Source organism: Scomber scombrus, chromosome 24 (assembly GCF_963691925.1).
Source record: "Scomber scombrus chromosome 24, fScoSco1.1, whole genome shotgun sequence".
Lineage (NCBI taxonomy): Eukaryota > Metazoa > Chordata > Actinopteri > Scombriformes > Scombridae > Scomber > Scomber scombrus.
The window spans coordinates 8758633-8776115 of NC_084993.1; the positions used below are offsets into that span (position 1 = coordinate 8758633).

Consider the following 17483-nt stretch of genomic DNA (forward strand, 5'->3'; position numbering starts at 1 on the left):
AATGTACTGTGAGATGGGAATTTCACTTGCAGAAATGTACAGCACAGAAAAGGGAGACGTATATTTTAATTTTGGTAGTTTTCTTGAAACAGCAATGTGGCTAAAAAATCTGCCTCTAATGATCAAAAGGTGTTATATTGAGCTACTTTTGGCTTACCTCCACCTAGTTGGTTTCTGCCACTGAACAGTCGTCCATCTCCAAATTCATTGGGTATTTCAACTGTGAGAGAGAAGCACAGGACACATTGTCTTTAAGCATCATGCAAATTCCAAACTGCTTCATTTATTATTTGGCTGTCAAAAAAAACAAACATGTATTGACAATTAACTCTTTGGATATTGAATACATAAATAACAATTTACAGATTTGGTATCCATACACACACACAACTCTTGGAATAATAGAAAAATATGACTTTATTATAGAGAAAGATCATTATGATACATTCCTGTCAAACACACAGTCATCACGTAGCATACTGATGGTATAAGACTGTTCATTCCATGTGAATAAAGATGCAAACATGTAATCAGATAATTAACATTACCCATCATTATCACCTTTAAAATCACTGACACTATTACTGTCAAGTTTAAGAGTGGTGTATAAGATGATTAAAGAAAAAAAACAACAACAACAACCTAATGGCAATAAATGTCAACATTTAAGTAGTGCTTGTGACAGTTTTGTTCTCCTTTCTGTGAAACCTGCGGCACTGCCAGACGGTGAGAAGTGGAAATTGATATGTATGCGGGTGTCTGAATTGGAAAATTACAAGTGTGGAAAAACTAGCAATGGCTGCAGCACTTTAGTCGAGCCCAGTAGCTCAAATGTATTCATACTTAGATGAGTTTTCTTTTCACTTTTTTTGTGTGTTTGTGTACATTTGTGTCTGTGTGTGAGTGTGTGTTTTTGTGCTCCCTGCTCTTGGCAAGCGTTCAGGAGTGGGAGTAACTACTTGGCAAGGCACACGTCTAGATCTGGCCGTCTTTGATGGCCAATGGCGTTATTAATACTGTTTCAAGGGCAACAGAAGTCGGCAGAGTATTGGGCGATGGAGGTGCGGTAGATGGGAGGGAAAAGTGCTTACCGCAGCCTTAATAAATGTTATCTGTCCATTAACTAATTACAACTATTAGAGGCTTGGACCGTAACGGTGTCGAGGTGGACCAAGTAGGGTGTCCAATCCCTCCTCCCCAAGTTGATTTAAAAGCACACAGCGAGAGCGTGCCAATAAACGTTTTTTTTTTTACTCTGTGGAGAAAAGTGCAGATTCTAAATTTTGGCAACAAATCGACATGCATTCTGCTGAGCTGTGGCCTAGTAGGTGATGGATTTTCGCTGGTGTGACAGATCACGAAAGCACGCCCTGTTAAGCCACAGAGTGAAGACCTCAATTTCATTCAATCCAGGGTGTTAAACCGAGCTCATGTCACATCTCACCACCTCACTACCGACTGATGAGAGAGAAATTGGTGCCAATTGGTCTGTCTCAGTCAGGATTCAGTCAGTTCACAATAAAATTGTTTTTCAGATCCCAGACATGTTAAATATTAGGTACTGCATTTACTATGTTTGGTGTCTTATGGCACTAAGGACCCTCAATAGCTGGTGCTCTGCTCTGGTTTTGATAATGTCTTGGACTCCTTTCAAGGGTACATATATACAGCTAAACACTGTGCTAATGGCTTCCAGCTGGTCCAATGGCATTGTGGGATTTGTAGGAGTATAAATCAAGAAAAGAGTGATGATGGCAGACAGCTGTGTCTATTTACAACCCTAAAAACAACGAGCACATATTCACACTGAAAACACAACAAGACTTGGCTCGGCATGGCATTCATCTGCTCTGTGCACCTCAAAGACATGGTGAACAACGGGAGTGGGTGGTATGAAGCATAAATGGGAGTGGAGCAACGTGCTTTATTACGCCAGAGAATCAAGATGAAACACTAAACACTGAAGACGGCTGCATCCATCACTGACTGATGCCTTTATCAGGAGAAGACAAGACATTCAATCAAATGAGCTGGTAATCTCCATTTGTGATGTAGGACTTTAAGTATGATGGATTTGCATTCCTTTGTTTTTTAAATGTGTACATGCTCTGTTGAAAAGGACAATGGGAGGATTTTTTTCTCCTCTGTTACAACACCATCACTATTGGTACAACAGGCCTAACTCATATCAAAGCTATCTCATGTTGTTATTACAGAGATACCAAGAGCTTTATTTTCTGGGGCTTGCCAAATAATTTCCACAGCTAGCACACTGAATGCCTCTCAGCCTAACAGTTTTCTCCTCTCTCTCTCTCTCTCACTCGGCACTGCAGAGCTCCTCGTGTCTCTGGGGTCTTGTTTTAGCCTGTGGTTTGGCAGCTCTGGCTGGCTCTCACAGCGGAACCAGCTCGACCACCCCCTCCTTCCCAGCCCACACATGTCTGTGTGTATGTCCATGCTGGGGTCATTCCAGGAGGACCGTTGGGGTTATGAGGAGCCAGACGGAACTCAATGGTCCGAAACAAGCTGCTCAGATAAATAACTTACTCAGACTTCAGTCCTCTCATCAGGAGCAGCATAGTGTGAAATGTCAACAGCAAACTCCTTAATGGAACAAAGAAGAAAATAGCAACCACAGCTACAACCATTAGAGAGAGAGAGAGCACAGTGTTTTTTTGTTTTTGCAAATTTTTAACTTGGCAGTTTAGGACAGTGTCTGTGTTATCATCACCCTTGCAACTGTAAACTAAATGAGGGAGGGGTTCGTTGAGTGGATTTTCTGTCAATCTTGCGGCATCACGACACACATCCTGCCACTGACATCACAAGCTGGCGTCCTGCTCTGCCAAACAATGCAGCTAAGTGCTTCTTTCAGCAGAGGGTACGGTGTCGGTCCCGGCTGTCCAACCTCACTGTCAGGACTGGCTCCACCCCTGGGGTGGCCATACTGGAGGACCAGTTAGAATACTGGAAGCACTGCGAGGAGCTGTGATAGGCCACTGACAGCTGGCTCTTCTTGGTGGCCAGGTGTTGTCGGCAGCAACAGAGGGCTCTGACAAAGATGGCCACCGCCAGGAGAAGGAGGGCGCCTCCGGCGGCCATTATGTAATACCAGTGGATAGGCAAGGGAGGCACAGGAACGCCTCCCCCTGGTGGAGAGATACAGAATAATTGGCCAGCGGGAAAAAGAGAGGAGTGGCACTTGTTTATTTTCTACATTTAATTGTATTTTTTTTATCCCAATTGGTCTTCATCATACGAACAGCAGGCGTGCACCTCATATGAGCATGCACAAGCATGCCAGTTGCAAAAAAGAAAATATAAATCTCCAAGGCCAAAAAAAGGAAAAAATTTAAATGCATCCATTTCTGTCATGTACCTTGGGTTGCAGTTGGAGGACAAGTTTTCACACCAAGATCATCAAGAGATTTGGTTTGAAATCAGTCCAATGGTTGATCATATCAAATGCAATACAATTCAATTTTTCAAAGCTCCAATGAAATGACTTGGTGTGAAACGAAAGCCAAAATAATTAGTTATAAAAGCACCCACACACATTGAATTAAGGAGCTTCCTCTTCGTGCTTCACACTGGCACAGAAAGTCCAAACAGCCCTTCAATAGAATCTCAGAACCATGCAAGACTCAGTCAGACACCGCATGAGAATCCAATGCTGCATAGCTCTCTCTGAGCTGATATTGGATTGGCATTTGTTATTTAGCTGGGTCAAGTTGGTAAATTTGTTTTGAGTATATAATTTATCCTGTCCTCTGTTCTTGGTTTTACATTTTTCTTTTTTCTCATGCATCAGCCTCCTGGCCAGTCCTCTCCTCCTCAAGCCAAGCGCCGTCTCCTTGGAGACTATCTCCACAGATCCTCTACACTGCTGCCCCTGGCTTGAACCCCCTTCTCAAATTCTTGGTAAGAACCAACTAACTGCATTCCAAGAAGCCTCAACACTACAATTGAACACTGAATTGCAAAAAAAAAGGATCTTTACAGAAAAATCTAAAAATAAAGCTACATGTACCATCCAAACTTGATGCAGAGAGCTGTAAGACCGAAAGAATGTCACATTTAACTAGTAAAAAGTCAAGCAGAGCTGAGAACATCCTGATTTTTGGACCATGTCACATAATTACAGAGGGAAATGGTGCGTGCTCCTGCTACTTCACACTGCACACACTCATTAGACAGACCTGAGTTGGGGAGAGGAGAGAGAGAGACACCCGTGCTTGCTGCTGCTTAGTCACTCTATCTGATTGCTTTTCACTGGGGACACTGGTGTGTATGTGTGTGGTGATATAATTGTGTGTGTCTGTGCATGTTTGTCAAGGGTTAGAGACTCTGTGTGTGACTGTGTGTGTATGTGTGTGTGTCTATGTGTGTGTATGGAGACGGAGGGAGTAGAAAAGCCAAAGAAGTGCACACACATCACATTCACACTGGAACCGCCAAGCTCTTATCTTATTGGAAGACATTATGAGATGCCAAAACACTAACATCAATCTCATATAGTCCCCCAGGATACTCTAAATATTTTTCATGAGGCAGACAGTTATTTAAAACCCTTCAGGCTGTGTCAGGCAGCCTAGAACTGAGAATATGTTGCTCTTTTCAAATATCCGACTCCATGAGGTGTGCTTGATTTAGCTTGCCTGGCACGCAGAATTTGCTCTTTTGCTTCTAATCCTTTGTTTCCACAGAGACTGACAAAGTAAAACTAATGCACAACAACAAATTACTGGGATAATCTTTTTTCCAACTAGGTTAGAGTTTGGGAAAAATCATTTGGCACTTGAAAATTCAATAATTAGTTTTTTTTTTGGCAAGAGGTTTAGTATTTGTTTGGTGATGTCTCCATGCTGCTGATGATGCGATGAATCACTAGTTTTAAAAATGAATGCAGTTTTATTAATCTGGAAACACACAGCTCTAGCAGCCTCAGTGTTGTGGGCCACAGACTGGTTTGGGCTTATTATTTAGCGGTTGATACAACTTAGTGCCACCAAGCAAAAACCCCAGGCTAGTGCATACCAACGGGCAGGAAGCAAGACCAGAAAAGGAAGTGACGTCATAACAAAGTCAGACTCACCTGTCATTTCAGGAGAAAAAGCAGCGAAGGGTTCTGCGAGGACAGAGAGAAAGTCAGGAGCAGAGCGAGAAAGAAGGAGAAAGAGAGAGAGAGCTGTTAGATAACTTTAAATATGAGGAAAAAGTCAGCCAAATGTCACACAAATGTCACGGGACTATCAAACTCCTCCTGAGGAAATTTAAGTTAATTCCTCACATAGCTCACATGAATTATGGCATTTACTCAGCTCCTTTGCTAGAATGCAATTTCAAACAGAATACATTGTGTGAGTTGGGAACTTGGGTTGTGCAGAGAGTGTATATGCTACGAATGTTTGCATGTGTGCATGTGTGCATGTGTCCGTGTGTCCGTGTTTGCAAAGTTCACGTATTTCAAGTTGTTTATCTACAGAGTCCAGTTAAACTGGAGAGGGCTGGGTGTTTTTGGCTTGCTGTAAAATGCACAGAGCAGAACATTCACTTTGATTGCCTGGAATGCAAACACAAAGAACTGGTATGTGTGTCTCAGTGTGTGTTAGACTGTGTATGTATGTCTGTGTGTATGTGTGTGTGTTTGTGTGATGGGGTTGGGTGAGAGAGAAAGAAGGAAACTGAGTTGGGAACTGGCGCCTTTTGGCGCGAACGTAACTGCGTTGGGTGATAAGCAACATCCCAGCATGTTCTGGGAACAGTAAAGGAGGGGAGGGAAAGGAGGAAGGAGCAAACAGAGCAGCATGGTGGCAGGAGATGGTTCGACTGTCATCTTTGCCTTCCAAGCTGCTGTGCTGCTTAGACTCTATCAAGACTCTCGTGACACACGAAAATGACACAGAACGCAAACAATAAGAGGCAAAAACACACAAAAACAGAAGTGTTTGCCACAAGCTAGGGACATAACAAACAACACACACACACACACACACACACACACACACACACACACACACACACACACACACACACACACACACACACACACACACACACACACACACACACACACACACACTTTCCCTCAATTACACTTTGCCTGCTCCCTACTGTGGTCCAGCTCCAAAGCACATTGGACGCCAGTCAGAAATGATGACGGCAGGTTTTTGGCTCTGAACCCCCAGCTTGGTCTCTGATCTGTTTAAGACCCTCTCCAAAGCCCCTTCTCGGGCCAGATTAAAGAGGCTGCACTGGCACTCCGCTTGCACCAGGCACCCAGCAACTTGCTTGGGAAACAGCCTGTCTAGTAATTCCCTTTGACGGCTTGGGAAGAGCTCTGTTTACAAATACGACAGAGGAGTGAGCGCAAGGAGGAGAGATAGAGGGAGACGAGAGAAAGAGAAGAAGAGAAATCTAATGAAACATAGATTAGCATCGCTGGGGCCCACAGGGCGTTTATGGCCTAGTTTTCCTATTCTTCTTTTCTTTTCTTTTTTTTGTGGAGGAGTAAATGCTGTCCCTCCCTCTCCTTCCTTCTTTCATCTCTGTATTTGGTGGGAGACACTGTCTCCAAAACTGGAATGGGAGGGTGAAGGAGTGGAGGAAGGAGTGGAGGGGGTGTTTATCACTTCATGTGTGTCACTGTTCAAGGACCTTCCAGCTAAAAGTGGAGGAGGGAAAAAGAGGGAATGGCAGATTGATGGAGGTTGAGATGATGAGGCGATGGAAGCGTTGACAGAGGATGCGAGGGAATTGGTGGGTCTAATGGATGTGAGTTTGTGTATATGCTTATTGTTTATTTTTCAATATTATACAAGATGGAAAAGATTTTGGCAAAAGGAAGCAAAAAAAAAAAAAAAACCCAAAATAAGACAGTTTGTGCCCAAAGTTTGTCCCAGTCTGTCTGTCAAACCCTTGAAGTGCCAAATCTCACTGAATCTGTGTGTGTGTGTGTGTGTGTGTGTGTGTGTGTGTGTGTGTGTGTGTGTGAGAGTGTATGCGTGTGTGCGTGTATGTAACTTACGTGTACACTCCTCCAGAGGGGTGCTGGAGCCCATGTGGATGTTGTCTATCCAGATGTGTCCTCTGGTGCCGTGCACAAAGAAACCCTCCATCACAACCTACCCCAGACAAAACAGAGGAGGAGGCGGAGAAGGAGGAAGAGGAGGAGGAAAAAGTTGAAGAAGAAGAGGGAAACGGAGACAGGATGAAGGCAAGGGGGGAACAGGGGAGGGAGGATGGGGGGGGGAGGCGAATTGAGAATGGGGACAAGCATGCGGAGGAGGAGGAGGAGGAGGAGGAGGAGGAGGAGAAAGAAGATAAAAACTTAATACAGTGCCTGTGATTTCAAAGTTGCACTCAACACATGCAATCATCTTTCCCTTCTCTGCAAGCTTCTCCAACTTACTTTTTTATGAGAACATTAACTGCTTGTGATGTCTCTGACAAATGCACAGTGATCCCCAAACAATCACACAGCCAATAGAGACAATATGGCTTACTTTAGCTTCTTTTGAAGTTATACTTGGCCTGGGTGACAGGGAGGTTAAAGCTGATGCTCTTTTATGCTCTGAGATGAATCTCTCAAATCATCCCTGATAAAGACACTAAACATATGTTTCTTTTTCTGACATGTAATAAAGGGTCTGACCCAGTTACCTATTTATCAAGCAGACATACTTTTGATGCTTTTATAGCAGTGCAGTTATAACTTTTCCAGACACCTACTTTTCAAGCTCATTCCAATTTATGTTCTACTTAAAATTTGAGTTTATCACTACCTGAAAGTCTTTAGGGGAGCGAGGCAGGATGGTGCGCCCCTCTTTCCAGACAGGGCCCTGATCGTCTTTAAGTGTCCACAGGAGGGTTTCCTCGTTGTGGGCGTCCCGCAGCAGGACCCTCAGGTAGCCCTGGGCCTCCCCCAACATTTGGTAGTTGAAGAGGAGGCAGAGGGGCCCAGTGTCAGCCGCCAGCACGGGGCTCACGAGCCGGGCTCGCTGCTGCTCTGTCTTTAGGCTGGCGTCCATGTACAGATAGCTGTTGAGCTCTGGAAGGGAGAGAGATACAACATGAAAAGAGACTACTTTGTCTTACTTTAAATGCTTGTGTGTAAAATCCCTGAAATTGAATTTAAATGCCCAGACAAAATCACTAGTCACCACACAGGAACATCTTTAAATCTAGATGTGCTACAAATGTTGACTAACTTTGGTGATATGGTGCTGTAGCTTAATTGACTAGTTCTGAATATCCCATGAAATTCACCAGAGAGAACCTTTCAAAACCCAATTAGGTAAACTCAGGACTACATTGGATTAAATCAAAAATAAACCTAACTGCCACACTATGAAACCCAGCTGTTTAAGCATTTTTAACACATTGCAAAAAATGAGCACAGCTGTGTTTTAACCTTGAGTTTGCCAGTTGCCACAATCAGAAAGTGAAAAAAGCCTGATTTAATGGGTTTCTATTTCAGCCCTGGAGGCAATCAAAACTTGGAAATTTGAAAGGCTGCGTAGACTTTTGATATCCACTGTAAATGGTTGCTGCTTAAATGAGTTTGTTAGACACAAATGTGTGCACTGATGAAGTCACACAATTATAGCTATTAATCACCACTGCTTGCACATACAGACCGACTTAGACACATATACATCCATATGCAGACATGTGAAACAAGTGTTTTCACACAATTACGGATACCTCTAACATGACTCTCAATTGTAAAAGAAACTAATCACCAGTTGGTAACAGGAACGGGATCACTGCCACACAATAGTCACACTGAACAATAGGGATGTGACAAAGATAAACACACAGAAGAATAGGTCCAGTGAGAGCGTCATTCGTACATGGGCCGCTACAAGAGCTCCAGCCAAGACCCTCGGGGACAATTTCTCTTCATTCCCTTCCAGGTAACTTAAACAACGGAAAAGTCCTACAAAATACACGCCACTCCATTTGTGTACACCAGAGGATGTTTAGTTTGCAAATTGGATGCCGGCATGAATTCCATTGTGAGGGAGAAAGACTGGTGAGCTGACTGCATGTACAAATGTGTGTGTGTGTATGTGTGTGTGTGGGAGAGAGTGAGAAAAATCAGCGTGTGTTTGCCCATATATGTGTGAGAGAATGACTCAATGAGGCGTCTGGTGAAGAATTTCTTAAGTGGGCCCTGTGGGAAAATGTCCAGTATCAACAATCTGCAGATTAAATCACCTGCTTTATCATGAATAACTGTGTGTGTGTATGTGTGACTAAGTATGTGTGGGAGAAGCTACGTGCCTTTCTGTTTTACAGGCAAGGAAACACAGCCTGAGACAAAACCGGGTGCATACAGGTATTTTCCAGAATACGCGAATATGAGTGTGTCTGTTTTTGTTTTAGTAGCCATAAGGTATTTCTTTACGACATCCCCCAGTAGCATTAGCAGCAGGCAGCAGGCAGTGTATGATTTAGCGAAGCCATGCTCAAGTTATTAACTGACTGGGCTGATACCCTTTTGCTGTGTGTGTGTGTGTTTGTGTGTATGTATGTGTGTGCGGTCTTTCTAGCAGATCAGACAAGCAGTATCTGTAGGGACAAATCTTCCTCTGGCTTGACAGCTCCCCTCTGCTCGCCATAAGCCCAGACTCGCCTGTGTGTGACACTTCAGACAGTGTGTGTGACAGTATGTCCCTTGGCCTTTCGCAGCCCTGGAATAAGTGTGTACTCTCCCTTGCTGCATATGACACTTTTTTGTGTATATACTGCAAGTGTGTATGTGCCTAGAGAGGATGTGCGAGTGAAACATATTTGTGAGTCCGCGAGGCATTTTATCACTCATTCTAATGCGCGCACCAAAAGCCTCTTCCATTTTCCTCATGTTGAAGCGGCGGCGTCTCGCAGCGAACCCCCCATTGTTGTGCCTCTTGTTCAGCAGACAGCTCATAATCGAGACTGCCTCGCAATACGCAGCACAACAGAGCATTATTAATCCATTTCATAGCGCTCTCCTGCAGCGAGAAGCAAACAAGGATTTAATCTATGAAGCCTAGTTAGCAAGCTTTAACTAGCGGGGGTATATTAAGACAAATAATACAACATCATTCTGACTAATTCAAACTCTGTGCCTTACTGACTGGTTTGATGACTGAGGTCAAAAGGTGAGGGGATCATGGTTTCTGGGTCACATGAGAAACCAGAATTGATTACTATGGAGGATTATAAAAGTGATTTGATAGTGGTGAAATCATGATCCTGTGTTTCTGACCTTTGACACCTGAAGGAAAATCAAAGGCTGGCGTGGTGTGTCAAAACGGCTGGAAATGATATTTCATACATGAAAGCCACAACCTGACTAATCTAAGCAACCCTTCCAAAACCAGCCGTGATGAAAGAAGCTGCTTTGAAGCCCCCTGTCAAAGATAGTTATGACCTAAATAGGTCATGCTTCAAGAAAATTTCTGCCTTTGCTGCGGGATCCGTTGCCCTGCTGAACATGACCCAGGTGACATCACAAATTTGACAAAAAAACACGGGGCATGCTAAACTTCTTGTTTAATTCTCTCCAGCTGGAGAAATGCTGAATCTTTCATGGAGACTTGCTCAAAACCAATGAATTTTAAAACAAGGTTGGGACAACAATCCCTTACCCTGCATAAGAAAAAGTATTAATAGTGCTTTAAAAAACCCTCCTTAAACCCAGCAGGAAATGTCTTCTATAGCTTTTAATAACATGCCAAAAGCTGCACTTTTGATCCGTGGGTATGTATAAAGGGAGAATGAATAATTATTTCTTCAAGGAGTGTCTAAGTAGATGGAAGTCTACACAGCATCATCTGGGATGTGCCTGAGGTAATGGAGGGGCAGTAACAGACGACTGGGAATAACAGCTCGTCTTTGGAATCTCCTGCACTGAACTTAATTGGAGCTACTGGGTCTTAACCCCTTCCTGCCGAGACGTCACGCATTTTGACACACAGAGGCGAGCAGTCTGAGAGCCGGTCTGTGTCACACGTGTCATGTGTGAGGCTGTATATGCTTGACACGGCGGCGGCGTCTCTTTCCGTCTGGTTCCCTCGACTCATTTTCATTCGCATTCACTCAGAAAGAGCGTTGTGTCTGGCAGACAGTGTTACTGCTAAATTAGACTGGTTTCAATTTAAGGAATTATTTTAATCAAATTGAAAAAGGACTCAATGAAGATACACATGGAGAATGACTCCAGTTAATTATAGAAAACACCGTCTTGTCTAGACCCAGTGAAGTTGATAAAATAAACTTAATGCGTTTGTGCTTGTGCAATTTTCTGCGACTGAATGAAATTCTCCTTGCAGCTGCATACATAAAAGCTGTGCAGCAAACACACTGATTTTGAAAGAGGTGATACAGAAACTCATGTAGCACTAACAGTTATCCATAGTCATCCTGAGCTGCTAACTGCATCATTTTGTAAAACCAACCGGACCGAAATGTGAGACCAATTTTAGACAATTATAATTTTCGCCATCACTGTGACACTTAAATTAATGTTCAGTCACCTCCTGCAGGTTATTGTCCATCAAATGCTTGCTACACAGAGAAAAAGCTCCTTCAAGCAGACAGCTAACCAGACAGAGGCAGTGAGTCATGCGGAATCTCAACATGAATGATGAGGAGACTCACCGTGGCTGTGCAGGGACCAGAGGAGAGGGGCGTTGGGGTCGTGCGTCCACCCACACAGGCCATGGTCAAAGTCACACACACTGTCTGATGGAAGAGCGGTGGCAGCTGTGGAGAAATGCAAAATCACAGTCATTTCAGATAAAGATGCATTCACAGCTGCTCTACATAATGTCACACAGGCCGTTCGACGCATTTCATCGCGGTCATTACATCCTCCTAATAAGACTATCAATCGGGTATTTCTTCTCACCTGCAGTCGTGACGGGGACTGTAGTGGTCTCGATGCCAGCGGGCACTGTTGGCGTGGCGGTGTCTGCCGGCGTGGTGGTTTCTACGGGAACAAACATAACATAACTTGGGTCAAAAGGTGGTTGTGTGAAACAATCCTCAGACGTTAGATTACTGGAGAGAGGATACATAAATCAACCAGTGTTTGTTCAAGAGATTATGTACGTGGGATTTCTCCATTGGTAGCAATACATTAGGCAGAGCCAGGAAATACAGATGAGAGGAAATGATAAGCTGCAAAAACAGAAAGAACCATAAAGAAGTGAGGTATAGTGTCTTTATACACCTTTACTGACTAAATCACCGGAATATAGGAAGAATGGAGAGTTTCTAAATGAACTACTTATTTAACTACTTAAAGGAAATTCTACTTATCGTTTAAAAGCTTAAGTTCTGAGTTTGACATTTTTTCACTTTTTTTTTTGATGGAAAGGTTGATGTGTCTCATGTATTGATTGATCCCCATAGGGAAATTGATCGTCGGCATTTAACCCATCTAACCCACACACACACTATAGGAGCTTTGGGCAGCCGCCTCCAGTTCTTTTGCCAGTGGAAAAAGGGGCACTGACAGAAGTATTAACTCTAACAGACGTTAGTTAATAGACGCTTTTGATAATAGGAGGACACCGGAGCACCTGGTGGAAGCCCACGCAAACATGGGGAGAACATGCAAACTCAACACAGAAAGGACCTGGGGCGGCCTGGGTTAAAACCCAGGTCCTTCATGCTGTGAGGAAACACTGAGCCAACCTGCAGAGGACCTTTTAGACAGGAAGCTGAAGAGTTATAATGCTGTTTTGAGTAACTTGTCTAGATTTTTTGACCCTAATTCAGCATGTAAACAGTTTGTCTCAGCGGTGGTGAATTAAAATTGCTGTCATAATAGACATTGTGAGGCCATCGTCCGAGACTAGCTCTATCTCCTGTGTCCTGTCTCCATTCGGCCATCCCACCCAGAGTGTCAGAGACAGGCCGAGGCAGGCACAGATAGCCCCAGAGCACCAAAAGGGGCCCCCATCATGTTGTGTCTGGGTGCTCAGGCGTCAGTGTCTGTCTCACAAACTGACTCAAATATGCAGCCACACGGATGCACACATGTCCACATACTAATACACATGCAGATGCAGAGTCACACACACTCACATACATATAGAATGCCTGGCGCTAAGGCTGATGGATGGATGTGTCTAACAAACTCCCCTCGACCTTGGACAGGATGATCACACTGTGGGACCACTCACTGGCTGTCAGAGAGGATGCAGAGCACACACACACTCCATCTCCCACCCTCTTCTCTTGTGCATGCGTGAGCTATTGTGAGCGCAAGTTATAGCGTCTTCCTCACACCATAACTCATACGAACTCGGAGGAAAGCAGAACAAACACGGGGTGAAATGTATGCATTTCTCTTTGCCCTTAACATCTATTTAAGCACACATATATCACAAACACTTAAATGAACCAACAATTTGCTCATTAAAACACATCACATGTGCACACAAACAGACACATGTTGAGCAGGCTGCAGTTGGAATGTGAATTGGGAGAAAACACAGTGTTATTAGGAGCAGATGGGTCACCCCTGGTGAGTTATGAGAGTCTACACAGGGGTTTGGGTCACGTCTCAACCAATGATCCAAATTTATCATGTGAATAAACTATGTAAGCTGCTCTTCCTTTACTCTCTGTCTGTAACAAAACACGTTTACACAGGGACTTCTTTCCGTCACATTTCACTTAACTAGATTTCCACTATTTTCTGCAGATGCAGATATATGACAGTGGTGTATTTTTCTCATTTAACTGACATTAATAACCACTAAAATGGGGAAGTGGATGCATATGCATAATATACTTTATGTTCATTTGTTAGCTTCCCCTGCCATATCTCATTTAAGTCTACAAGACATAGCTCCTCAGTTGGAAAAGAAACACAACAAGCATGCAAACATCTCAAAGGAAGGAGTCACGTGGATTCGTCACCACACTTTGCTCTGCTAAATGCCTGTTAGCAGCAATTCTAGAGCCTCCTACTGATAATTTTCCTCTTTATGAAAGACTACCAACATCATTTAAAGGTGCTAAGGGTAACTAACGCGGCGTGATACACAATTGATCCGCTTAAAGGAACTTCCTGTGGAAATGAGCAGGACCGCGCCCCAGCTGGAGAAATGGCAAACATGAAAGGGCCGTCCACAGTTGGTGACGGCTTCTGACATTAACCCAGCGTTAATGTCATGTCCTTTATGCCAGTCATTAGCTACCTAATGAGACTTTTATCGCTGCCAGCCCACCAGGAAGGTGCAGTGTAAGGCAAAGAAAGTGAAAGCAACCAACCACTCAAACCTCTCTTCTTACTGAATTTCATCATCTCTTGTTCCCCCTCTGCTTTTAATTCAGTTTCTGGTACTCACATTTCTTGTTTGTTTTTGCTTTTGTGGTTGTCTTTTTATTCCAGTCTAACCTTTGAGTCCCCCAGTTAAGTCTTGGGACAAAGCGTTAAAATAAACCAAGAGCCTACACATTAACTGGGAAGCAGCACACACGCACTCCCATGTGTTCAACAACTAAACACACATAAACACAAAACACACAGTCTAGTCCATTAAGATTCTACCCAGCTCCCGAGCACTCTATGCTTTCAAAGGTCAGGCCTTGTCACAGTGTAAATGTGCTGACCTTTCCAGGGTGTGACAGGAGTGTCAGGGGCAATGGGAATGGGACCGACTTTTGCGTTTATGTGGATGCGGATGTTTATGTGTGACAGAGAGAAAATGTGTGTGAACGTATGTGACCTGCCTACCTTGCCCCGAGCCCTGTCCTTGATGTGTGCGAGGAATAGGTTGCAGAGCTGCATGAGGAGGCCTATGTGTGCACAGGCAGGCCTACTGTACATGTGCAGCAGAGGGCCTTGTAATGCAGGATAAGTCTCTCTGCAGCGGAGTGTTGGCTTACATAATGTGTCTACTGCTGCAGGTGATGATGCAAGTCATCATCATGCACGGGATGAAACACCAACACTTAGAACTGGACCCAGGGGAAGTGCTGGTATAGATGATGGAGATGCATGCTCACATGTATAAATACACACTCGGTGCACCTGCACATGCGTACACATGCTCACAAAAATACACATAGACATAAACACAGATAAATGCAATTTCAACAGAGACACACGCCAAAAAACAAAAACGAAACACACACGCGCACACACACACACACACACACACACACACACACACACACACACACACACACACACACACACACACACACACACACACACACACACACACACACACACACACACACACACACACACACACACACACACACAGGATGGTGAGGGCCAACCCTCTCTGCATAAAAGACATTGCTCACTCCCAAAGAATCTGACTCAGCAATATGTCAGAGATGAGGGAAAAAAAATCTTCAATTATGTAGAAAGCCTTTCTGTAAATCTCTGCTTGGCAGTCCCGGGTGCAAATACACACAAAAATGAATAGATGTCGATACACACACTCACATCCCAAAAGAATATGATGGAAAAGACAAGTAGCCATTGTCTAAGCCATTTGATATTCTGGTGGGTGGGGTTAAGTGCTCAGATCAAGGATCAACACACACACACGCACGCATGCACGCACGCATGCACGCGCACGCGCGCACGCACACACACACACACACACACACACACACACACACACACACACACACACACACACACACACACACACATATTCCTAGAGGATGGGATGCTATGAAAGCAGTAATATAAAAAGCTTATAAGAACAGCTGTATAAGTATAGGACAAAGCTGTGATAACAGGTGTGAGCTATACAATACAGTGTTCCTGAGACTAAAATTATCCTACCTAGAAAAAGTGAGAGGCGATATTTTGCATTTTTTTTAACAGATCAGTCTCTAAAATTTCTTTCCTGAGCTCATAAATTTTTCATTTCTGGGGCATCTACATTAGAAAAAAACACTGTGACTGCTGCAGCTCTGTGCTAGTATGTGTGTGTGTGACAACTGTGCATAAACAGGGAGAAACAGAAGGAGTCAGGACCTACAGCAGTGAGTAAGGAAAAGAGGTGCGAGTGATGACTAACAGAGGCGGTGGGGAGGAGAGGAAAGGAGAGGAGGCATGGTAACAACAAAAAAAAAAGTACAAAAACATTTACGAACCCACGCACTGGGCCGCAGGGAGGGAAAAGAAAGAACTACAACCATGTGTGTGAACGGGAAGAGAGAGTTTATTCTGCTCCACTGTAGCAGTTGGTATGATTTAAGGTGGAAAAAAAGTTGTTTCATCAGGCAAAATCGCATAAATAAGATGAGCGAGGACATTCAAAAAAGTGCTTCACTGAGAACAAAACAAGTCCAAGTTTCACCGAACAGTTAGAGTGGAACGGGAAGTGAATGATTTACAGGATTTCATAGTACTCCACTACCCCTGCTGTGTTTTGGAAGGCCTGTGAAAAATGTGTGACACTCAGCAGCAGTTTTCTGTGTCACAGTTTCCCCAAGACTCTCCAGGCCATCTGATAAAAATCACCCTCTTAGTAAAAGTGGTAATCTGTGAGTTTTTCTTTCATTTCTAGGGCTAGTTCTCACCATTGTTATGTTTTTCTGCATGCGCTGCACCTCCCACAAGTCACTTGTCAATCACCAAGTAAATGTGAAACACATTTGTTTCCTGTGTGCCGCAGAAGTTTTAAGGGGAAATAAAATGACCACACCGGGTGTTAAGAGCAGCAGAAGTAAATGAACGGCATGCATTTAAATCAATTAAATCGTTACTTAAGAGAGATTTCTGGTTTATCACTGGCTGTAAAAAGTATTACAGCCAAATTATAACTATTAACACAAGCTATGTTACTTTGTGTTTTCTCTCAGGGATGGAATACATCTTTGATGGAGCACACACATGAAACCTAATTCATACCCACACAATTTATCACTCACTTTTATTAGGCATTGTGAGTGGTGTTGTAATGGCAGATGTACATTTGTGTCTATGTGTCTTTGAATGTGTATTATACTGTCCTGATGAGTGGTGAAGGCGATAATGAGGATGTGCTATTCTTAATATTTCATCTCTCTTCAACAAGAGAGCAGGAACAAGGCCACCGCACTTCATCAGCACTTATCCAACAACACACAGACACACTTAAATCATCTCAATGAAAGAATAGCGTAACTTGCATTTATCATGACATGATTACAATAGTGTGTGTGTGTGTGTGTGGGTGTGGGAATCTGGAGAGGACACATGTACATGTCTCTCTTTCTGTGGTTTGTTTGGTGTGTGTCTATATGTGTTTGTGTATCTGTGCTTGTATGTGACTGCTGTGTGCCATACAGCCCAGTCATCCTGTTCAGGCACAGAGGGAGTGGTAAATAGTGAGAGTCCATATGTGTGCTAGTGCCTCTGGATGTGTATGTGTGTCTCCAGAGCTGCCTCACATCTGGAAAGCAGACCATGCTGGAAAGTCTCTCTGGGGAAGCATTCCTTTAAACCGAACCCTGTCCGCTCCCTC

General features: G+C 43.7%; 1 protein-coding gene across 1 annotated transcript in view; it reads right to left on the reverse strand.

The window, feature by feature from the left end:
• nrp2a (neuropilin 2a) overlaps positions 1-17483 on the reverse strand; it is a 62468-nt gene that overhangs the window by 2579 nt on the left and 42406 nt on the right. The window contains exons 12-17 of the mRNA XM_062414443.1: positions 11900-11980; positions 11650-11754; positions 7785-8050; positions 7028-7124; positions 5096-5128; positions 158-220 (exon numbers count right to left, since the gene is read on the reverse strand). Coding sequence (XP_062270427.1) covers positions 158-220; positions 5096-5128; positions 7028-7124; positions 7785-8050; positions 11650-11754; positions 11900-11980 — 645 coding nt within the window. The remainder of the gene's footprint in view (positions 1-157; positions 221-5095; positions 5129-7027; positions 7125-7784; positions 8051-11649; positions 11755-11899; positions 11981-17483) is intronic.